This window comes from Protopterus annectens, chromosome 6.part0, assembly GCF_019279795.1.
Source record: "Protopterus annectens isolate FY-2018-M chromosome 6.part0, PAN1.0, whole genome shotgun sequence".
Classification (NCBI taxonomy): Eukaryota; Metazoa; Chordata; order Ceratodontiformes; family Protopteridae; genus Protopterus; species Protopterus annectens.
Genome location: NC_056737.1, coordinates 613,865,538 through 613,889,987, shown reverse-complemented (window position 1 = coordinate 613,889,987; position 24,450 = coordinate 613,865,538). Strand labels below are relative to the sequence as shown.

The 24,450-nt window shown below is 44.4% G+C and overlaps 1 protein-coding gene across 1 annotated transcript in view; it reads left to right on the top strand.

Moving 5' to 3' along the window:
* Window positions 1–24,450, top strand: part of NEMF (nuclear export mediator factor) — a 1,922,187-nt gene that overhangs the window by 1,572,300 nt on the left and 325,437 nt on the right. Inside the window, exons 27-28 of the mRNA XM_044074284.1 lie at window positions 6,725–6,802; window positions 7,370–7,546. Of these exons, the coding sequence (XP_043930219.1) occupies window positions 6,725–6,802; window positions 7,370–7,546 (255 nt within the window). The remainder of the gene's footprint in view (window positions 1–6,724; window positions 6,803–7,369; window positions 7,547–24,450) is intronic.

The following is a 24,450-nucleotide window of genomic DNA, read 5'->3' as shown; positions in this document are numbered from 1 at the left end:
TTCAGTTCTCTGCGCTTCCCTTTGGCTTATCCTCTGCTCCCAGAGTTTCACAAAATACCTGGCTCCAGCCATTGCCTTTTGCAGACAAAGAACTCCCTTACCAGCCTCAGTAAGAAACTGAGATCCCTCATAAAATCCTCCAAAGCTAGTTACGAAAATAAAATTGCCAAAGATTCCGAAGACAACCACAAGGCATTCTATAACTATGTCAAGAATCTAAATGGCAATGCTCAGATCTGCTCTGAGCTAAAACAGAATGGCATTAAATATGCTGATCCCAAGGATATTGCCAATATCCAGGCAGATCGATTCAGTGGCAACTTCACCCCCCTCTCACCCCCTAAATGGCCCAGCTCAATACCGGAAGATTGCCAAATTCCGGTAATAATGGCCACACAGGTAAAAAAACACACTCTCCAAAGCTAAGAATACAGCATCCATGGGACCAGATGACATCCCGGGCTGTGTACTACATGAACTACAATATGAACTGGCACCTCACCTAAGTGTCTTTTTAATCAGAGCCTCACCTCAGGTTTTGTGCCCACTGAATGGGGCAGAGCTACAGTTATCCCACTCCACAAGGGGGGATCCTCCTTGAATCCCAGAAACTACTGTCCCATCAGTCTGACAAGCCTTATCTGCAAGGCCATGGAGTGTATTATCATGGAACTTATAAACAAAGACATTGTCAACCTTGAAACACTGGATCCCACGCAGTTTGGGTTTGTGAAGGGCCGATTTTGTCACCTGAACCTGATTGACTTCTTCAAATCAGTCTCCAGAGCCATGGACAAGGGTAAGGTGGTCCACACAGCCTATCTAGACCTTGCCAAGGCCTTTGACACTATCCCCCACTCTGGAATCATAGATAAACTTACTAAGATGGGCATTAATCCCTACGTCACCCAATGGGTTGCTAACTGGCTTACTAATAGAACACACACTGTAAAAGTAGCCGACTCCAAATCCAGCTCCAGACAAGTGACAAGTGGAGTACCTCAGGGTTCAGTCCTGGGACCGCTCTTGTTTGGCATCTACTTCTCTGAAGTACAGGTCAACACTAAGGGACTCTGGCTAACAAAGTTTGCAGATGACTGCAAATTGGGAACCATTATTGAATCCCCAAATGATGTGGACACTCTACAAAAGGGCCTTACAGAAACATGCTTGGTGCCAGAGCCATGGGCTCAAGCTCAATGCCAAGAAATGTACAGTTATCCCCTTTGGGAAAAAAACATGCATATGTGAATTACCATATAGGTGGCAGTACACTAAACACCGAAAGTGTGATAAGAGACTTAGGGACACAGGTGGACAGTGGTCTCACCTTCGATAACCACATCGCCGCAACAGTCAGGAAATCCTTCTATGTGTCACACCTCATCACGAAGGGCTTTTCATCCAGAAAAAAGGAGGTCATTGTCCCACTGTACTCATCCCTCATTAAACCCATTATAGAATACAACGCCCCGTTTGGTATGTACCTCTCAAGACATCTGCAACAACTGGAAAGGCCGCAGAAATACCTCACTAAAAGAATCACAGGCCTAAAGCAGATGCCCTACGCTGACCACCTTAAAAACTCCAGCTATACTCTGTCGCATATCGTCTACTCAGAGGCGATCTCTGCTTAACATACAAGGCCATGTCAAACCCAGAGCTGTTGGACATGCTACACTTAAAGAAATCCCAATCCCTCAGAGCCACACGCTCCAGGGATCTAAACCTTGTCATCACAATAAACAAAACATGCTGGAGGGATAGGATCCTGACCCAGAGACTCCCCAGACTCTGGAATAGATTGCCCATACATGTCAAGCTGAGTGCCTCTTTGGCCGTCTTCAAAATAAACCTTGACGATTGGATGGGAGAAAGGAAATTCACCCCAAGGATCACGTCAGGGGTCCAGGGAAGTAAATAATGTGGGAAGAAATAGCCAGGGAATTATTATGGCTAGGCTTGTATAGGCCCTAGGGCTGATAGCGTAGTACCAACCTATGAACCTATAAGAAACTTTCAAATTTATCCCTACTTAGATGATTGCTTGATTCAGGCAGTCAGTCAGGAAAATCTGTTACAGCACTTGACCTTTGTAAAGGACCTGCTGACCTCCCTGGGGTAAACTATCAATGAAAGGAAATCAGAACTAGTCCCCACACTAAAAATTGTATCCCTGGGAGCAAGCCTGAACACAGCATCCCAGATGTCATTCCTTACTCCAGAAAAACAAGCCTACCTGACAGGCTACTTCTCTCAACTAGCCACCAGAACCCAGTTATCCGCAAAGAAAATACTGCAAGCTCTAGGGTTCATGGCCTCCTGCATTCTACTCATTCCATATGCCAGACTGCATATGAGGAAACTACAATGGTGCCTAAAAAGCCTTTGGTGTCAACACTCTCAAGACCTGGAAACTATCATACCAGTGATACTCTGTCTAAGAAAAGATTTCCTTTGGTGGGCAGCAGCATGCAACCACAACAAGGGGCTTCCCTTCTCACAACCCCATGCCACTCAGACCCTCACCACAGATGTACCAGGCTATGCCTGGGGTGCACACCTGGAAGGCAGGTGCATTCAGGGCCATTGGAGCCCAAATCAAATACATTTGCAGATCAACCAAAAAGCTAGCTGTTCAGCACGCCCTGACAGCTTTCAGACCCCTACTCTCCCCGGGGCCTCTACTGATCAAAACAGACAACACCACAGTGATGTGGTATATCAACAAGCAGGGAGGGACTCGCTCTTATCCTCTTTGCAGACTCGCCATGACCCTTTGGCACATGGTCTCAGCCACGTAAATACACCTGCTAGCACAATTCCTGCCTGTCTCCCTAAACTCTCTGGCAGACAACTTAAGCAGAAACCTGCTAGACCCACATGAGTGGCAGCTAAACCCCAGAACCTTCACCCTTGTAACCCAGAAATGGGGCACCCCGAAGTTGGACCTCTTTGCCTCCCACTCCAATTATCAGCTCAACAAACTCTGCACCAAGGAACCTCACAGCAAGGCCTGGAAAGTGGATGCTCTGTCCTTCCAATGGGTAAACCTCTCAGTCTATGCATTTCCCCCTCTATCACTCATTTCAAGGGTACTGCTCAAAATAAGGGAGGAAAAACCAAGGGCAATCTTGATTGCCCCAGACTGGCCCCACCACCACTGGTACTCACTGCTGTGCAGCCTGTCACCTACTTCAGATCCCAACACTCCCGACCCAGAAGAATGGAGAATTCATGCATCCCCAATTGCAGACCCTCAACCTGGCAGCCTGGTTTATTCCCTGACCTCTCCTCAAGCTGCCAGCCTAAGCAAGCAAGTCCTAGATGTTATACGTGAGGCCAGATGCCCCAGCACTAGAAAATCGTATGCTGACAAGTGGAAAAGGTTTTGCACCTGGATCCAGGCTAAGGGAGCCGAAACAGCACAGCCCTCCTTACCTTTCATCCTAAATTACCTAGCAGACCTCCTACACAGGAGTCTATCCTTCTCTTCTATTAAAATTCATGCCTCTGCTGTCTCTGCTTATTACAGCACAGAGCCACCTCTCTTCTCACACCCTCTGATCAAACAGTTCCTAAGAGGGGCTAACAACGTAAGGCCACCCAGAAGAGCTCATTCCCCAGCTTGGGACCTTAACTTTGTGTTGGAAAAGCTCACCCTACCCCCCCCTACCCCTTTGAACCTACAGCTTCAGCAGAGTTAAAATTCCTCTCTAGGAAAACAACCTTGTTTCTGCCCATCACTTCAGCTAGAAGAGTTTCAGAGCTACAAGCACTCATGGCTGTAGAGCCCTTCATCATTTTCCATGCTGACAGGATTTCCCTCAGGACTAACCCGTCCTTCATGGCTAAAGTGGTGTCCATTGTGGCTCTCAACCTATCCATTCATTTGCCCACCTTTTTCCCTAACCCAGAAAAACAAGGGGAAAGGATTCTGCATTCTGTAGATGTGCACAGACAACTCAGATTCTATCTGAATAGGACTAAATCTTTTAGAAAAAATGACCAGTTGCTAGTCAGCTTTGCAGCAGAGGGCAAGGCCATATCCAAACAAACTATCTCCAAATGGATAGCACACTGCATCCATTTCTGCTACAAACAACATAGGAAACCACCCCCAAAGAGGGTCAGGATGCATTCCACCAGGGCGACCTCCACCTCTGCAGCTTTTCTTAGAGGGGTCCCCACCAGGGACATCCTGGAGGCTGCAACATGGACGTCTGTTCATATCTTCACCAAGCATTACCACCTGCCTATCTTCCCCAAATCCAGGGCAAGCTTTGCCTCTGCAGTCTTCCAGGGCATCCTAGCCAGTCCCCAGTCTTCTTGACTGCCTCCACCCTTTTCTTCAGCTTTGAGAATCAACCCAAGTGTGATGACTGCAGCAGTGAAACACAAAGAACATAGTACAGTTGTTTACACTTACCATAAATGTAGATGTTCAAGTGTATTCACTGTTACAGTCCTGATTTCCCACCCTCCATCCCCCTTGTCTCTCTCACTCTCTCTCTCTCTCCTTCTCTCCTTACAGGGAATTTTTGGTATTTACTTTCTACTGGTAGTGTTCTTCCACCATAACCTAGCTCCCTATGTGGGAGCCCCTGACAGCTGAGGCAAGAAAAACTGATGTAATGTTATCGGCTGCCTCATTTTATACCACTGACAACTTGACGTCAGTTCTGGAGTGACAGCAACCAATGCAGAAATACTAAGCCCCTGGTATTCGGGCCGACTGAGGGCTACCCCTGGCAGGATAACCCAAGTGTGATGACTGCATGTCTCAAACATCTACATTTATGGTAAGTGTACACAACTGTACTTTCCGTGTGTTTGGCATTTTGCGGTTTTGGTTTTTAAGGGTCAATTATACAGTGTTTGCTATTTTAAGCATTCACTGTTATAATATAGACCCTTCTAATGTTGGAGGGGTGCTTTTCCATCACATTTGTGCATGGTATGATTGTATGTGCTTCCTTCTTGCCTGTAGGACTAATAGCTTACCAGAAAGGTAGCAGAAAGAAAGAAAGTAAATACTGCCTTTTTTGTGAGGAGCTCATCATAAATGAAATTGTTGATTTGTTTCACTTCAGTATACTATCCTCCTTCCAAGCAAAGCTGTGTACCAGCTTTTATTTAAATATACCATTCACTTTTCTAAGTTCTTGCTGCTGCCGCTACCTTTATGTCACAGGATGTAGTGCATTCAAGCCATAGCTTATAAGATGTAATAATGCAGAATGGTCTGATTGGATAGAAAGCAATAAAACCTATTATTATTTTATGTATTTGTTTATTTTTATTTTTACTTTGGCCCTACCTTGGTCTTGGTGTAATGAAAGTAGGTTGAAGGGATAATCCCACAAAGGTTAAGAATGCCTGAATAAATTAACTGTTTGCTGTTATGGTGAGTACCTCACACAGTAGTAACTTAATTCATAATTCAGGAGTAGTACTGCTTTTATATGGAGCACATGCCAGCTGAGCAGCAGCAATACAATGCTAACATTGTCTGCTCGGCTGGTGATTCACTTGCTTGAAAATGAGATCATATTAAAACTAATGTATGTGAGTATAAACCCATTCCATTCATCCATTCATCCACAACCCCTTTTTCCCATTTTTGCATATGGAGTCAGGGTGTAACTTCAACAGTGACAGTCATCTAAAGCCAAGGTTTACACTGCCACATGGCTAGCCCTGCTGCGTTAGTTCTTCCACATCGCACATGCACACTCACTCACTCCCAGCTAGGGCCAGTGTAGAGTGTCCAGTTCACCTACTGCATGTCTTTGGAATGTGGGCAGAAACCCAGATGAACACAAGGAGGACACTACAGACTCTGCACAGAAGGCACACCAACCAAAAATCAAACTGGGAACCTCTTGCAGTGAAGTGACGATGCTATCCGCTGTGCCACTGTGCCTCCCACTGTAAGTCTATTGTCTTCCCTCAAAAATATGTTGTTGTGGATACATTTTATAATTTTTATTTTATCCATTTGTTTTGAATTTCATATCAGCTGTGTCTGTTTAACATGTTTTACCCATTGATTAATTAATGTAGAGGTTGTACTTTTTTTGCTCATTTTTGGCACTCTACACCTATCCGTGAACTGCTACTATGGCCTGTCTAGCAAACCTGACTAGCCACTCTCAGAGTAACTTCAACCCATGCTTGAGTCAAGTGAAGAGACTGAGACAGCTTCAGCAGTGTCATACTGCTGCTAAGGAGTGTTTCCTCCACCCATCCCCCTACACGCATATTGCCCAGTGCCACTGACGCATTCCTCCCTAGGCAAGACTGCATGGTTGTTCCCCAATCTCTGCCAGGAAAATTAATCAAATAAATGAGTTCAGAGTGTTTCCCTCCATCTCGGGATGGACACTCCCATCCTCTCTGTCTCCCTAGACAATAGTCAGGGCTTTAGCCCCTCTGCACCTCCAGTGCAAGCTCCTAAACAGTGTATACTTGCAAAATGTTGAAAAACTCAGCTATGGACATTAGTCACTTAGTATTTCCTTTTTTTACTTATTCTGCAGCTGCCTAAATTGGACATTAGGCATATGTTCTGAAATCTGGTTGGTACGATATTCCAGGCAATAACTATATATTATTGTTTATGGCGTGTCATTACTGTGGGTATTTTAGTTTTGCTGATCAATGTTTGAAAGTCTGTCCTACTTATGTCCAATTTAGTAGTGTATTGTGATTTTTTTTATAGAGCAAGCTGAAGAAAATCAAAGAGAAATACAAGGATCAAGATGAGGAAGATCGTGAACTTATGATGCAACTTCTTGGGGTAAGAAAGTATTAATGCATTATTTAGACAATGTTGTAGCTTTCAATGCTACATTGAGGACATGTTATCCTGCTGCAGAATCAAAGCCAGTAAGAAAGAGAAGGACCTAGATCACAAAGGCATTGCCATTGCTAATATTGAGGCAGTAGTTTCTTACTATTCTTTTAATAAGTGTATTTTGAGTTAGAGGGGTCCGTGTATTTTGCTTTAAGCATTCCTGGACCCAAATATTAATTTTCTGGGAAGGGGACTGACTTGACATTTTCTCCCTTGAGAAATGATTTAAGACATTTTAATGAATTCTTACATGAAGTTATATAAATGTTGGTTTAAAATTTAATGCATACCTTAATGTAATACAGTATGCCGTTTTCATATTGTATCTATAATAAGGTAGTGAATGCAGGTGGCCTCTACTCTCCCAGTCCAGCTTCCCTGGTAAATAAATGATTCAGAGTTTAGTGAGCCATTGTGAGAACATACTGCTTTTCCTTTGTTCATTTTGACTGCATAAATAAAACAGCATGACATGTTTTCCTAAATTATGGTTGTCCATCTATAATTTAGTCTGCTGCATCAAATAAAGAAGATAAAGCAAAAAAAGGAAAAAAGGGCAAAATGAAAGAACCAGTAAAGAAACAACAAGGGAAGACCAAGAGTACACAGAAGGCTTCACTGGATAAAGGAACAGAGCATATCTATGAGGAAGCTTCAGACATTGTCACTGAAGAACAAGAAGAGAAGGTAAAGGTATTTCCTATATACATCCGAGAGATAAAAATGTACTTTATGTAGAATAGACCTCAAAGAGCACACACATATTTTAATGTTTAATTATTTTTTATTTATTTGGTAATGGAGTAATTAAACTGGTCTGTTTAAGACCTTTGTCAGTCAAGACCCAACCCATGAGCAAGGACAAATGCACTGTATGTATAGATAGTTTAAGTAAGCCAGTAAACTAAGTGCAGTAATTAGGTTTATTTAAAACTTTTTTAAACTGTGTGCCCTTGATGTACATTTTTTTGTCTGAACTAAAATTAGTTAGCTAGTTAATTAGGTTAGTGCTGCACCCTCACAGCATTTGACTTTTGTCCACTTCTTAGCTGGATACTTTCTTTACAGGGCCTGTACATCCTCCCTGTATATGTGTGGATTTTCTCAAGGTGCACTGGTTTTCTTCCACAACCCCAAGATGTACAGTAGGTAAAATGCCAATCTTGCATATTGCCTGAAGGAATGTGTGCCTTGTGTGAATGAGTATGTGTTTACATCTTGTGATTAATTGGTGCTCAAGTCAGGATTACGTCATAGCTTTTTTACTTATTGGATAGGGTCCTTCTCCCCAAAAGCTGTTAAGTAGAAACAAGTACAAGTAGTATGATTCATTCTCATTGTTACACACACTATCGCACATTACAAATTGCAGTCCTTACAAGAATCTGTTACTGTGATTTCATGCTGCTAATAAAGCTTAGGTAACTACACTGTATCCCAGTGGATGTAAAAGTTTGATGGAAGGACATAGTTCAGTTGTGCAAAATCTTACCATAACAGTACTTCTCTAGTTCTCTTCACTGTTGTCACATTTGCTCCCTCTCTCCTGTAGTCTGTTCTGTTTTGCCCTCCTACTCGAGGGACTCCTCCTTTTTCTGGATGCATATGTTCTTCCTGGTCTCTATGGACATTCTGTTCCTCCTGGGGCTTTTTTAGTTCTGAGTGTGTGCGTCCATACGTCTCCTTTATGCTGTATGCCTTGCATGGGGAGTCTACATGTGACATGGCGCCTATAAGTACTAAAGGTTTTAGTATACAGGACGGGCATTAGCCTATCCTAGGCAGGAGATCCCTTAGGTTATGAATACTGCAACTGTGATGAGGAGAACATCTACTGTTATGATAAAATTTTACACAATTGTACTTACCAGCTTCTTCACAGCCAGGTCATATATCTCTTGATGTTAGCCTTATTCTGTGATTCTTTCATTTTGTATACCCAACTTGAAAGCTAAAAGATCCGACACTGGCTTGAGGTGAAGGTGGCACCGTGATTGCAACATAACCTGGCAACTTCTGGTCAAAAAAAGTAACATTCTTTAGTTATTAGGGGACCTTAAGTTACTGCAGAATGTCTGAAGTGCTCTAGGACTTAAGACCTATTCATGTTTTATTTTGAGGGGCCAAAAGCAATAAAGGGTGGGCAGGTAATATACAGATAAATATAGGGATTGACAACTGTGTGAGATGCACCCTTAATGATTTAATAATTATTTAGGAATTATCATGCATAACATTGCTGTTCACCATCACATGAAGATACAACATTCTTTCACTGTCAGTTATCCAAATTAAAACCATAACACTTGTCACTTTCCATAAGAAAGAGCCATAGTCATGCAGGACTTTTGCATGGTCCAAGCCATAAACTAAAGCTCTGTTTGGTTTATAAAGGGATCCATGTACAATGGAGTAAATACATAGCTGTATCACTGGAGTTCAGATGTACAGTTGGATTACAAATGTGGCTGTGATGTGTAATTTGCAAACATCTGAGTCATAGAGTTTAGTGTAAGGAGATGAGCAGAATTTATATCTTTACAGTTGTGGAGTAAACTCAGAGAAAGCAGGATGGATAAACTGGATATTTTCTTCATTTAAATCACTGTTGCAGTAGTCTTGGACTATTCTGCAGGGGGTCACCAGAATTTGTACATATGTGGATTAATTTCGATTAAAGAAGGATGAATAAATTTGATATCTTCTTTATTTAGATCACTGCTGCAGTAATTCTGACTCGTGGGACGTCAGTCAGCCCGTCTTTCAAAGCTCTGTGCACGTCTCCCTCCAGATGTGGCAGATGCCTACCCTGCTGGGATGTCAGGACCTCTGCAGTATACAACTATCATCTGCTTGCTTCCTGTTAGAATTTTCATGTTGCACTTTGTAATGTATGAGTCACAGTATTAGTTTACATAGTCTAGGATTGTGCTGCTTTCTCTGGAGCTTAGGACAAATAAACACCCCACTGAGAAATCTCCTTAACTTTTCTCTTTGTTATATTTTATTATTTTATCTCTGTTTATAGGTTCATAGGTTGGTACTAGGCTATCGGCCCTAGGGCCTATACAAGCCTAGCCATAACAATTCCCTGGATATTTCTTCCCACAATATTTACTTCCCTGGACCCCTGTATAGCAGGGCAACTGACATGATTCCCGGGGTGAATTTCCTATCTCCCATCCAGTCGTCAAGGTTCCTTTTGAAGAGGGCGAAGGAGGTGCTCTGCTTGACATGCATGGGCAGTATATTTCATAGTATGGGGAAGTCTCTGGGTCAGGAACCTATCCCTCCAGCATGTTTTGTTCATTGTGATGACAAGGTTTAGAGCCCTGGAGTGTAGCTCTGAGGGATTGGGATTTCTTTAAGTGGAGCATGTCCAACAGCTCAGGGTTTGACATGGCCTTGTATGTTAAGCAGAGATCGCCTCCGAGTAGACGATATGCCACAGAGTCGAGCTGGTGTTTTTTTAGACAGTCAGTGTAGGGCATCTGCTTTAGGTCTGTGATTCTTTTAGTGAGGTATTTCTGCGGCCTTTCCAGTTGTTGCAGATGTCTTGTGAGGTACATATCAAATGGGGCTTTGTACTCTATAATGGGTCTATTGAGATGAGTACAGTGGGACAATGACCTTCTTTTCTCTGGATGAAAAGCCCTTAGTGATGAGGTGTGCCACATAGAAGGATTTCCTGACTGTTGTGGCGATGTGGTTATTGAAGGTGTGACCACTGTCCACCTGTGTCCCTAAGTCTCTCATCACACTTTCGGTATTTAGTGTACTGCCACCTATGTGGTAACTCATGGGTACATGTTTTTTCCCAAAGGAGATAACTGTACATTTCTTGGCATTAAGCTTGAGCCCATGGCTCTGGCACCAAGCATCTCTTTCTGTAAGCCCTTTTGTAGAATATCCACATCATATGGGGATTTAATAATGGCTCCCAGTTTGCAGTCATCTGCGAACTTTGTTAGCCAGAGTCCCTTAGTGTTGGCCTGTACTTCAGAGAAGTAGATGCCAAACAAGAGCAGTCTCAGAACTGAACCCTGAGGTACTCCACTTGTCTGGAGTTGGATTTGGAGTCCGCTACTTTTGAAGTCTGGGTTCTGTCAGTAAGCCAGCTGGCAACCCATCGAGTGACATAGGGATTTATACCCAGCTTAGTAAGTTTATCTGTGATTCCAGAGTCTAGCTAGTCTGATGTGAGTCATACATTAGCATTTGTCAGGGCCTAAGAAAGGTTGATGCTCTTATGGTAGGCATATCCCCTACAAAAACTTGCACACTTGTGTTTTCTGTTTAGATCCAAAGCATGATATCAAGGAATGTAGAGTCTGCCATGGATTCAGCCATAAAATATTAAGAAATGGCCATGTTCTTTAAGGAACTACTTAGGAGGCTTGAGGTCTACACTGGTTCATCATGGTGTTCTTGGGCTCATCTGTGGATTCTGGCATCCATCTTACAAAAGAAGTGACCAAGGCAGAGAGGGATACAGGTGACGTGACTACAGCTTTTAACATTCTGTTGTGACTTGAGGATCTAGGCCCAATTGAAGCAGATGTTCTTCGTGTTTCACTGTTGCACTCATCACATTTGGGGTTATCCCTGCCAGGGTAGCCCTCAGCCAGCCCGAATACCAGAGGCTTAGTATTTCTACATCAGTTGCTGTCACTTCAGGATTGACGTCAGGTCATCGGTAGTATAAAGTAAGGCAGCCAACGCCATTACATCAGTCTTTCTTGCCGCGGAGTCCGAAGCAGAAGCAGTTTGCACGAGTGCTGGTCGGCTGCTACCTGAGTTTCGTCTTCTGAATTGAAGCTGAAATCTATTTTATCTCCGTTTATAGGTTCATAGGTTGGTACTAGGCTATCGGCCCTAGGGCCTGTACAAGCCTAGCCATAGCAATTCCCTGGATATTTCTTCCCACAAGATTTACTTCCCTGGACCCCTGTGGGGATCCTTTTTTCTTGCACTAACCGATGTCAGAAAAAGTTTGTCTCGCCTGTGGAAAGCAAATACCACACCGAGACTTTCATTCTTACTGCATCACTTGCTTAGGCCCAGACCATGGCGTCCCTTGCTGTCGCTTTTATACTTTGTTCAACGCCAGAACTATAAGTTGTCGGACCCTTATTGTAGCTAGATATTTTCGCTTACAGTCTTCGAATTCTGATATGGCTTCGTAAGCCATCCAACAGCAGATCTTCCGAAAAAATGTAAGGATAAAGACAGAGACAGACTGCACAGGTCCAAACCTACCAACAATGCTTCCATTAAGCTAGTCATTAGTTCTCTGGTCCTCAGTGAGGTGCTTTCGCAGCCCCTGATGCTCGCTTCTGTGGATTCACAGGCTGCTACCAAGATGCTTTCGGAATCCAGTATGCATCAAAACTCTTCTTCAACTAAGGATCCTGTGGTTGTCTCTCCCTTGGATGGGTCCAGAGCCACTGAGCAGGCACCGGCTTTCGAGGAAGTACTTCACACTACTGATTCTCGACACAAACCGACGACTTTCGCCTCTACCATTCTTTCAACAATTACTAAGTTTGTAAGGCCCAGGGTACGAACCACACCCAAGAAACTGATGACCCAATCTCAGGCACCTGCTTCCTTGCATCAGTCTCAGATGCTTAAAATGGTAGAAGACCTTATCATGCTGATCAGGGGAAGCCAAGATACCCCTTCTGAAAGAAAAAGAGATCTGTCCCCAGTAGTTTTGTCTGAACAGGAGTGTGATGACTCTGATGCATCTAAATATGAAGACATGCAACCCCTCTCTGCTTATGAGGATTCTAATGCAGAGGATTCTATTCCTTCAGCCTCTCCACCCTCGACTTTTCCTTTGGAGAAACCGTTCATACCTTAAGGGAGCATTTCCAATGGGAATGTCAGGACTACCCTCAGTCTAAGAAGAAACTCAGGGAATTCTTAGATCTTCCACAGTACAGACCCCTGGCCATTCCCCCAGTCCTGGATGGTGTGGATGATGTTTTCCTGGAATCCAGTTTAACTCCTGACACACCCTCCCTCCTGCACATAGAAAACCTGACAAGTATTACAGAGTCCCTAACGCACACACATTTCTTTTCAAAAATCCTACTGCTGACCCTGAGGTAATTTCTCAAGGGCCTAAAGGAATTAAAGCCACCTCTGCTAAGACTCCACCCCCTCAGATAGGGATTCCCGAGCACTAGACAGATGGGGTAAAAAAGTATACACCTGTGCTACTCTTGCTATCAGAGCACTAAATTGCCAGTTCCATATGCTAAAATTTCAGCAACATACCATGGAACTCCTTAAACAAAAATTGTCTTCCTTTCCTGATTGTGCAGAATCTAAAGAGTTACAAGAGTTAATGCATTCTGCAAGTCAAGTGACTAAGCACACCTTACACTGTGGTTTTGATGCCATAGAAGCTTCTTTCAGGACAGCAGTTACCGGTTCTGTCCTTAGAAGGCATGCATGGCTTAAGGAACAGCCCTTGCCAGACCATGTTAAATCTAAATTATTGGATGCACACTTGCACAAAGACAACTTATTTGGCACTAAGGCAGAGGAGGTATTAAGAAATCTGGAAGAAAAAGCTAAATCTATACAGACAGTTAAGGATTTCCTACAGTTCCAGCCACCCTGGTTCAGCAGGCATTGCCCCTCCAAGCACTGGTCCTTTCCTGCTCCCACCAGGTCAGTTCAGCCCATACCCTGGGGAAGCAGACCCCCCAAACAGCAGCAACAGGGAATGCAGAGATCAAAGCAGTGGAATTCCTCCACTTCAAAACAAGGGAGTTCTAAGCCACCCCTCGTGGTGACTCTCCTCCCCCACCCCCTCCCTCAGCCCACCTTCACTTACCCCTAGGAGGAAAACTCTCTTTTCACGCAAGCACCTGGGCCACCCTTACCAATGACCGCTGGGTCCTCAACATAATGTCCCAGGGATACAAATTTTCTTTCCATACTCTTCCAACCCCAAAAGAGTTCCCAGATCTACCTCCAAACCAGTGGGCAGAGGCACTAAAGCAGGTCCTTCCCTGCTCTCTATGAGGGCAGTAGAGCACATTCCTACAGAACAGAAAGGCCAAGGTTTCTACTCAATACTTTTTCTGGTACCCAGAAAAGAGGGCACCTGGCTCATCATCCTCATTCTTTCCATTCTAAACACCTTCCTGGTGATACCAAACTTCAAAATGCTTACCCTCCAGCAACTGCTACCCATGTTCTCCAAGGATGCTTGGCTAGCCACCCTAGACCTAAAAGAAGCCTAGCTCCACATTCCTATCAGGGAATCATGCAGGAAATATCTATGTTTCAGGGCAGGATCTCTGCACTTCCCTTTCGCTTATCTACTGCTCCAAGAGTTTTCACAAAATGTCTGGCTCCCACCATTGCCTTTTGCAGAAAAGGAATATCCAAATTTACCCATACTTAGACAACTGCCTAATTCAGGCAGACAGTCAGGAAAAACTGCTCAAGCACCTGTCCTTTGTAAAGTCCTTACTGACCTCCCTAGGGTACACTATCAACGAAAATAAATCTAAACTAGTACCCACCCAAAGGATTATATTCCTGGAAGCAAGCCTGGACACAGCATCCCAGATGGCATTCCTTACACCAGAAAAGCAAACTTACCTGACAGCCTACTTCTCATAACTAGCCACCAGACCCCAGTTATCTGCAAGGAAAATCCTGCAAGCTCTGGGGATCATGGCATCTTGCATTCTACTCATTCCATATGCCAGATTGCATATGAGGAAACTTCAGTGGTACCTAAAAGCCTTTGGTGTCAGCACTCTCAAGACCTGGAAACTTTTATACCAGTGATAACTTGCCTAAGGAAAGATTTTCTTTGGTGGGCAGCAGCATGCTCCCATAACAAGGGACTACCTTTCTCACCACCCACCGCCGCTCAGACCCTCAGCACAGATGCATCAGACTGTGCCTGGGGTGCACACCTGGATGGCAGGTGCATACAGGGCCAATGGAGCCCACAGCAAATCCATCTGCACATCAGCCAAAAAGAGATGTTAGTTGCCCAGCATTCATTGACAGCTTTCAGGCCGCTTCTCTCCCCAGGGGCTCTCCTGATCAAAACAGACAACACCACTGTGATGTGGTATATCAACAAGCAGGGAGGGACTCACTCCTACCCTCTGTGCAGGCTGACCATGACCCTTTGGCACATAGCCTCTGCCATGCGACTCCACTTGTTAGCACAATTCCTGCCAGGTTCTCTAAACACTCTGGCAGACCACTTAAGTAGAAATCTTCTGGACCCACACGAGTGGCAGCTAGACAAAAGAACCTTCACCCTAATAACTCAGAAATGGAGCACCCTGAAGGTCAACTTCTTTGCCTCACACACCAACCATCAGCTCAGCATGTTCTGCACCAGGGAGCCTCACTGCATGGCTTGGAAGGTGGATGCCCTGTCCTTCTCCTGGGTCAATCTATTGGTCTGTGCATTACCTCCACTACCTCTCATCACCTGCGTACTGCTCAAAATAAGGAAGGAAAAACCAAGGACAATTCTTATTGCTCCAGACTGGCCTCACCAGCACTGGTACCCACTGCTGCACAGCCTGCCCCCACTGCCACCATGGCATCTCACTCAGACCCCAACCCTTCTGACCCAGAGGGAAGGAGAATTCATTCATCCCCAATTGCAGACCCTCAATTTGGCACCCTGGCTTATTCCCTGATTACTGATCAATCTGCCAACATCAGTAAACTGGTTCTAAATGTTATACGCGAGGCCAGACACCATAGCACTAGAAAGTTTTATGCTGACAAATGGAAAATGTTCTGCACCTGGATTCAGGCTAAGGGAGCCAATACGGTACAGCCCTCCCTACCTCTCATCCTGGATTACCTAGCTGACCTGCTACACAGTGGTCTTTTTTTCCTCTCTTAAAATTTATGCCGCTGCTATCTCTGCTCATTTCCACACTGAGCAGCCCCTTTTCTCACACCCTCTGATCAAACAATTCCTAAGAGGGGCTAGCAACTTGAGGCCACCTAGAAGAGCACCTACCCCAGCTTGGGAACTTGACTTTGTGTTGGAAAAGTTCATCCTGCCCCCCCCCCCCTTCAAATCAGCATCTTCAGCAGAGTTAAAATTCTCTCCTGGAATACAGCTTTTCTTCAGGCCATTACTTCAACCAGAAGAGTCTCAGAGCTACAAGCACTCATGGCTATAGAGCCATTCATAATTTTCCATGCTGACAGGGTTTCCCTCAGGACTATAACTCATCCTTCATGCCCAAAGTGGTATCCATTGTAGCTCTCAACCAATCCATTCATTTTCCCACCTTTTTCCCTAACCCACAAAACAAAGGGGAAAGGATCCCGCACTCTCTAGATATGCACAGACAGCTCAGACTCTGTCCAGACAGGACTAAATCATTCAGAAAGTCTGATCAGTTACTGGTTAGCTTTGCTGCAGGGGCAGAGGACAAAACCATCTTCAAACATCCAATTTCCAAAAGGATAGCAAACTGCATCCATTTCTGTTACAAGCAACATGGAAAACCTCCCACTAAAAGGGTTCAGGACTCACTCCATCAGAGCAGCCTTCACCTCTTCAGCTTTCCTCAGAGGAGTTCCCACCCATCCTGGAGGCTGCCACCTGGACATCTGTTCACACTTTCACCAAGCATTACCACCTGCCCATCTTCTCCAAATCCAGGGCAGGCTTTGCCACTGCAGTCTTGCAGGGCATCCTAGATAGCCCCTAGTCACCTTGACTGCCTCCACCCTTTTCCTCAGCTTTGGGAATCAACCCAAATATGATGACTGCAACAGTGAAACACGAAGAACATAGTACAGTTGTGTACACTTACCATAAATGTAGATGTTCGAGTGTATTCACTGTTGCAGTCCTGGTTTCCCACCCTCCATCCCCGTTTTCCTTCTCTGTCTCCTTACAAGGGACATTTTGGCATTTACCTGGCTTCCACTTGGGGGCTCCTGACAGGGCAAGAAAAACTGATGTAATGGTATTGACTGTCTTAATTTATACTACTGACAATGTGACGTCAGTCTTGAAGTGACAGCAACCGACGCAGAAATACTAAGTCTCTGGTATTCGGGCCGGCCGAAGGGTACCCTGTCAAGGATAACCCCAAATGTGATGACTGCAATAGTGAATACACTTGAGCATCTACATTTATGGTAAGTGTACACAACTGTACTTTTTGCACCCACCACCATGGTCCATACATCTGACTGTCCTGAGACATTCAGCACAGCCCTCCTGAAGGCCACCATGCTGAAGAATCAAAGGCTGTTGGTGAAGCACCCTCCAAGAGGAAAAAACGCTGAGAGAAGAAGGGAGCCACTTTTGAGATTTTAAGTATTTTTTCTCTGTTTATTTGCCAAGTTTTTCTGCATAGCTGCCTAGCTTGAGCATTTTCTGGCTTGTTAAACTTGATTTCTGTATTAGTAGCTGTATTTAGAGCACAACCAAAAGCTGTTTGCTGAATTTCCTGTTTGCACTTAATTTTAAATCGTTTTTTTCTTAAAACTTGCATATTTTCTGTCCTTGACCTAGCACTCTTGTGTGGGGTCATTTACTGCACTGTTATAACTTGATATTACTTGTGAACCTCTGCTATCTCTGTAAAAAACAAAAAAAAAATCTTGCTTTTTTCCCACTTTTCTGAGAGTTAAAAAAGTTCAGTTACAGGCTTGCTGTTCCTGAACTGTTTGAAAGTTTCTGTGAGGCCATTTTTGCTTGGGCTGAAGGAGGGTCTCTCTGTGATCAGTGGCAGTGAATAACATTGAGCAGCTTCCCTGCCCCCGTAGAGGTGGTTACTGACTTGAAACTGTAGTTTTATTGGCCACTAGGGGTCATTTCCAAAACTCCTTCATCTTCCTCTCTTAAAACCTAGTTGCCTCGTGGTTTGGCTCTTTTCAGGCTTGTTGGCTGTTGGTGAAGCACCCTCCAAGAGGAAAAATGCTGAGAGAAGAAGGAGCCACTTTTGAGATTTTAAGTATTTTTCTCTGTTTATTTGCTAAGTTTTTCTGCATAGCTGCCTAGCTTGAGCATTTTCTGGCTTGTTAAACTTGATTTCTGTATTAGTAGCTGTATTTAGAGCACAACCAAAAGCTGTTTGCTGAATTTCCTGTTTGCACTTAATTTTAAATCGTTTTTTCTTAAAACTTGCATATTTTCTGTCCTTGACCTAGCACTCTTGTGTGGAGTCATTTACTGCACTGTTATAACTTGATATTACTTGTGAACCTCTGCTATCTCTGTAAAAAACAAAAAAAAAATCTTGCTTTTTTCCCACTTTTCTGAGAGTTAAAAAAGTTCAGTTACAGGCTTGCTGTTCCTGAACTGTTTGAAAGTTTCTGTGAGGCCATTTTTGCTTGGGCTGAAGGAGGGTCTCTCTGTGATCAGTGGCAGTGAATAACATTGAGCAGCTTCCCTGCCCCCCGTAGAGGTGGTTACTGACTTGAAACTGTAGTTTTATTGTCCATTTTGGGTCTATTCCTGCTTCCTTCCAGCCCCTGCTATCAAGCACGCTTTAACGTGCTTTAGCGATTAAGCGGAGTTGCCACTAGAGCAGCATCGGGCAGCCGTTAAACAAGGTTAAACTGTTTCTGGCTCCAGAAAGTCTGTTCTTCAATTTTTCCCTTAGAACTGCTCTGTTAGGAACCTAAACAGTTTACACCTTCACTAAAAAGTGCAGCACTTGTTCCAAATAGCTTTTCTTCTCAAAAAGCTCAGCACTTGTCTTATAAGCATATCCCTTGTCTTATAAGCATTCTCTTTGCAGGTCAAGCACTCCTATATTATACAAATCTCACGAGCAAAACCCCCCAGGAGTGCCCACTTCCCTGCTAAGCTCACTACTTTTCTGTCTCATACCAACTCATAATTCTTTCTAGCATGTCGAAGGGTCAGATGCTGGCGTCCTCTCCTGCCCAATTGGTGAATCTGGGAATTCTGAGACAATGTTACAATTGCCTCATGTACACGGACAACCCTCTCCTCCTCCCACGTAACACTAATACTTGTGAGAGATGCAGCTATTTAGCCAGACTGGAGGCTGAGCTCTCTCAACTCAGGACTGGCAAGACCAGGCAGGAGGAGAAGGCAACTACACACACCACAATACCAGTCTCACATAACTCAACCACACCACTGAATCAAACACATAAACACACTAAGACATACTCGGAGGCTCTGAGTAAAATTTACCTAAACAGCAGAGGCCTCTAAAGCAGACACCCAAGCAACTGCAAACTCAATACACCACACAAACAACACATAAACAACAAAATCAGTGTGCAAAGCAGTCACTGCCCTTAAGGCCAAATACAACACCAAACATACTTGTCATAGGTGACTCCATAGTCAGACACACTGACGCCCCTCACCAGACTGAGTAAGGAGAAGGTCACAGTAAGCTGCCTGTCGGGCGCTAGAATCCGCCACATAACGCAAGCACTCAGGTCTCTCAACAGCAGGTACAAGTACGACTCAGTCATTGTCCACGCTGGTGTCAATGACCTGAGACGCACCTCCTTGGACTACATGAAAAGAGACATTGAGGAGCTCTCTGATTATGTAGCCCAGGCAGGTATGACCCTGACCTTGAGCAGTATCCTACCTTCACCTAGAATGATGCCACAATACAGTGATAAGATGATCAGCTTTAATAATTGGCTTAAATTCTGGTGTCATTCAAAGGGGATCCAATGTCTGTCTGCCTGGGATGACATGCTGGACAAGCCAGGCTGCTTCGCAAGGGACGGCTTGCACCTGTCACCCCTAGGCTTCCGGATATTGGCAAAGGCTCTTGCCACCCCCATAGTGCCTTTTTTAGGCAAGGCTCAAATTCTAAACCTCCCACCCTAGAACACAAAAAAGGAAAAAAACTAAGGGTAATGCTGCTCAATGCCAGAAGTCTCCATCTCAAGATGCACGCACTCGAGGCCCTTCTCAGTATGGAGAACATCGATGTCTGTGCTGTGACAGAAACCTGGTTCAAGGCTCCTGAGAGCACCCCAGCACTATCAGGTTTCACCTCATATCATGCGTTCTGGCCCCAAAATACGGACAACACCAAGAAAGGAGGGGGGGGTGTCCATATTCATAAAGGACACCCACACCTCAAGGTTGGTGGCAACGCACGATGCATCGGAGACCATCCAGGTGCAATTAACCATAGGCAAGACTGCTCTGCAATTTGTAGCATGTTACAGGCCACCCTCTCAAACTCAGGAACCTCACATGGCCTTCCTGAAAACATTGGAGGTTATAAAAGTATCTCCAAACACCATCATACTAGGTGATTTCAACTACCCTAATATAGACTGGGAACACTACTCAAGCCCAAACACTCTAGCCCAAAGGTTCCTGGAGTTCATAAACTCAAATGCCATGGAACAACTAGTCACCATCCCCACAAGAGGAGAAAACATACTTGATCTCATCATCACGAACATGGGATCACAATGTTCAACACCGGAAGTATACCCCTCACTGGTGAGATCAGATCATAAACTAATCTCGCTGGAGGTCCTCATCCCGCCCCCACCTGAAATAAAAAGACCAGAGTGACAAGCTTCTCAAAAGCCGACTTCACACTTCTAAAAAGTAGCGTGGTCTCCTTTAAGGCCCCTGAGCCAGTGGTAAACATTACTCAAACCTCTGAATCATTTACAAATGCCTTCTACCAGCACCTACAGGACTGCATGGATCAGGCAATCTCAAACAAAACTAAGACTCTTTGTACCAAAGGCAAGCGTCCAGTCTGGTGGACCCCAGCCATAAACAAGCTCTACAACAAAAGGAGGAAGCTACTACAAGATAGAGCAAAATCCATGAAAGGTAAGACACCTTTGATCATTATAAGTAAAAAACTAAGAGCTCTCATAAAATCATTCAAGGCAAATTTTGAGAGAAAAATCGCCAAGGACTCAAAAGACAATCATAAGGCCTTCTTTAGCTATGTTAGAAACCTAGGAGGAAGCTCCCAGATATGCTCAGAATTAGTTCAAAATGATGTGAAGATTACTGAACCTACACACATTGCCAACATACTGGCTGACAGGTTCATTGCAAACTCCCCCCCCCCTCCCCCCCAAAAGGAGAGCTATCTATACCAGAGGATTGTAGCCCCCCAAACATCTCCAACGCCCAGGTGAGAACTGCCCTCTCCAAGGCAAAAAACACAGCATCCATGGGACCGGATGGTGTCCCCGGCTGTGTGCTCCACGAACTCAATGAGGAATTAAACCCGCAGTTAGGACAGTTGTTTAATCTTAGCCTCACCTCAGGATACGTACCCAAGGAGTGGCGCACAGCGACTGTGGTCCCACTTCACAAGGGCGGTGCCTCCACCGACCCTGGTAATTACCGTCCCATTAGCTTGACAAGCCTTATCTGCAAAGCCATGGAGAGGATCATAATGGAACTCATAAATAAAGACATAGGGAACTTGCAGACTTTGGATCCAACCCAGTTTGGCTTTGTCAAAGGCAGATCATGCCTTTTAAACTTGGTTGACTTTTTCGAGACAGTCACCAAGGCCATTGATGAGGGAAAGGCAGTCCATACAGCCTACCTCGACCTGGCAAAGGCCTTCGACACAATACCCCACTCAGGTATCATCGAAAAACTCATCAGCTTGAGTGTAAACCCATACATCACAAGATGGGTTGCAAACTGGCTAAGTGACAGAACCCACAGGATCAGAGTTGCTAGAGCCATGTCAGACTCAAAGCCTGTCACAAGTGGTGTCCCACAGGGCTCAGTCCTGGGTCCACTCTTGTTCGGCATCTACTTTTCTGAAGTACAAGCAAACACAGGAGGGTTATGGCTGACAAAGTTTGCAGATGACTGCAAACTGGGTGCCATAGTCAAAAACACATCTGACACAGATATCCTTCAGAAGGGCCTCGCAGAAATGGATAACTGGTGCCAGAGCCATGGCCTAAAGTTAAACGCCAAGAAATGCATAGTCATACCCTTCGGGAAAAACAAGGTTACCCCTAGCTACCTTATAGGTGGCAATCCACTGAGCACAGAAGAAGTCATCAGGGATCTGGGGATCCAGGTTGACAGTAGCCTTTCGTTTGACACTCATTTTGCTAAAGTAGTTAGGAAAACCTTCTACATTGCCCACCTGATCATGAAGGGATTCACATCTAGATCTAGGGAGGTCATCGTCCCCTGTACTCATCACTCATTAGACCTATGATTGAGTACAATGCCCCATTCGAATGTATCTGACCCGACACCTGCAGCAGCTGGAAAGGCCCCAAAAGTTCCTCACCAAAAGGATAAAGGGTCTCAAAATATGTCTTATGCTGCCCGACTGAAAGAACTCCAGCTCTATTCAGTCTCATACCGCTTGCTCAGAGGTGACCTGTGCCTGACATATAAGGCCATGTCAAACCCAGATTTGATGAATATGCTTCACCTCAAAAATCTAGATCCCTCAGAACCACAAGGGCGGGAGACTTAAACCTTGACACGGTTATTAATAGAACGTGCTGGAGGGACAAATTCATCACCCAGAGACTCCTATGCTGTGGAACAAAATCCCGGTACATGTGAGGCAGAGCACCTCGCTGGCCTTGTTCAAGAGGAATCTTGACCAATGGATGGGAGATCACAGATATACCCCAGGGATTACTTCAGTGTCACTGCTTGACAGAGGCACAGCAAAATAATAGGCATAGTTTTATTCAAACTAAAGGGGTGGCGAAAGCCACATAACTATGGGCTAGGCTTATAAATGCCCTTGGGCAGATAGCCTAGTATGAACCTATGAACCTATGAACATCCCATGAAGCTGATGCCCAAGGTTCAGCTTCCAAATTGGACATTCTGTCTCATTCGTTATCAAAGTGTACTTTATTATTTGTGAATTGAAGGATAAGCTACCTACTATCCTCATTAAGGAGGACGTGACTGACAATGAGGCGGATGCCTGTCAATCCCATCCTGAGGGCTGGAATTCAAGTTAGTTGTCCTCCTAAAAAGGACCCAGAAGTTGAAACATAAATCACATGGAATAGACTCCCTGCAAGTGACTGAATCTGAGGCATCAGACAGGTCCATTCCCCTACCCCTACACAGCCTTTGCCTGCGTGGATCACTGAGGCCCAAGAGTTTCTACAAAGCTTGCACCCAACAACAGATCCCTCTGGCTAAAGGAAGAGGGGACAGTCTCCTGAAAAGCTAGTGAGAAACTCCTCTGACATTGGGGGAGAAGATGTGGATTCCATCCATCCATACATCCACAAGCCCTTTTCCCAATTTGTTCATGGAGTCAAGGTGTTTATTCCTCCAAAATGCCTTCCTCTTTAGGATATGTTACAGGCACAGAATACATTACTACTACTTTTCCCATAGAGTTCTCATTTAGAGGTACTGTAGAATGAAATAGCACTTCATATGGGAGGCAAAAGAGATACCGTGGGCACAGAAAAAAAGTCTGAGCTACTGGACCTGGATGCCTCTAATAGCCCTTCCCCCATTCCAGGCCTTACTATCGCAGTTAAGGTAAAGGCAAGTCAACAAAAGGAATACAGGGCCAGCACAAGAGAAAATATTAGGAAGACTGTAAGGGGAAAGCCTGTGGAACCACAAGCCCCCCCCCACCCCCAGGGAGCAACAATGAATCCTTGGATATTCTCCCTACATTACCCCCTTTCGCAAGTCCCCACCAGTCACTTCCATTTCAGCCTGACACCAAGATTGCACATTGCCTCCAAAACAGTGAGCCACATGAGACAAATGGGTCCTGCATATCTTTTCCCAAGGTTATAGACTACAGTTTTTGAAGAGATCAGAGCTAGTAGTTAATCTGGTTTACTCCTATCCTGCTGGAGCTCCTTTTTTTAGAAGTAAAAGAAAGAAAGTCTGAGCTACTGGACCTGGATGCCTCTAATAGCCCTTAAAAGACCAACACAGGGTGTTCTACTCTAGACTTTTTCTAATTCCCAGAAAGGACAGACCTTGCAAATCCATTCTTGGTCTACCAAATCTCATTACTTCCCTCTACATCTCAAAATTCAAGATGGTAACTTTACATGCATGTTATCCTCTTGTTCCCAGAGGCATTGATGGTAACCTTAGATCTTAAGGATGCATACCTCCATGTCCTTATTCACAAAAAACACAGCTCCTTTCTCAGATTTAAAGCAGGGAGTTCTCATAATCAGTTTGCTTCCTTATTGTTTGGATTGGCTGCAGTTGGGAGGGGCATAATCAGCCGATCTGGATCTCTCTAATGCAATACTGACTTTTAAAAGCCAGTGTTGCATTTGTAGTCAAACCCTAGTACTGTAGCAAGCAGTTTGCTATGGTTTGAAAGTTAAAAAAAAAAAGAAACTTTGTATTTCTTTAAAACTTGAACTGTGTAGCACTCCATGCAGACAGGGTATAAAGTGTAGCAACTATGATAGCAAGATATAAGCAGGAAAAATATTTTAGTCCCTTTAGTTTTGTACACAGGTCAGCCATGTTTTTATCAACTAGAGAAGTTGTGGATAGTAATAAATAAAAAGTTGAAGGATTTTATTTGGACAGGAAGAGAGCAAGTGTCAAGTGGGGTAAATTGATCCTCCCAGTA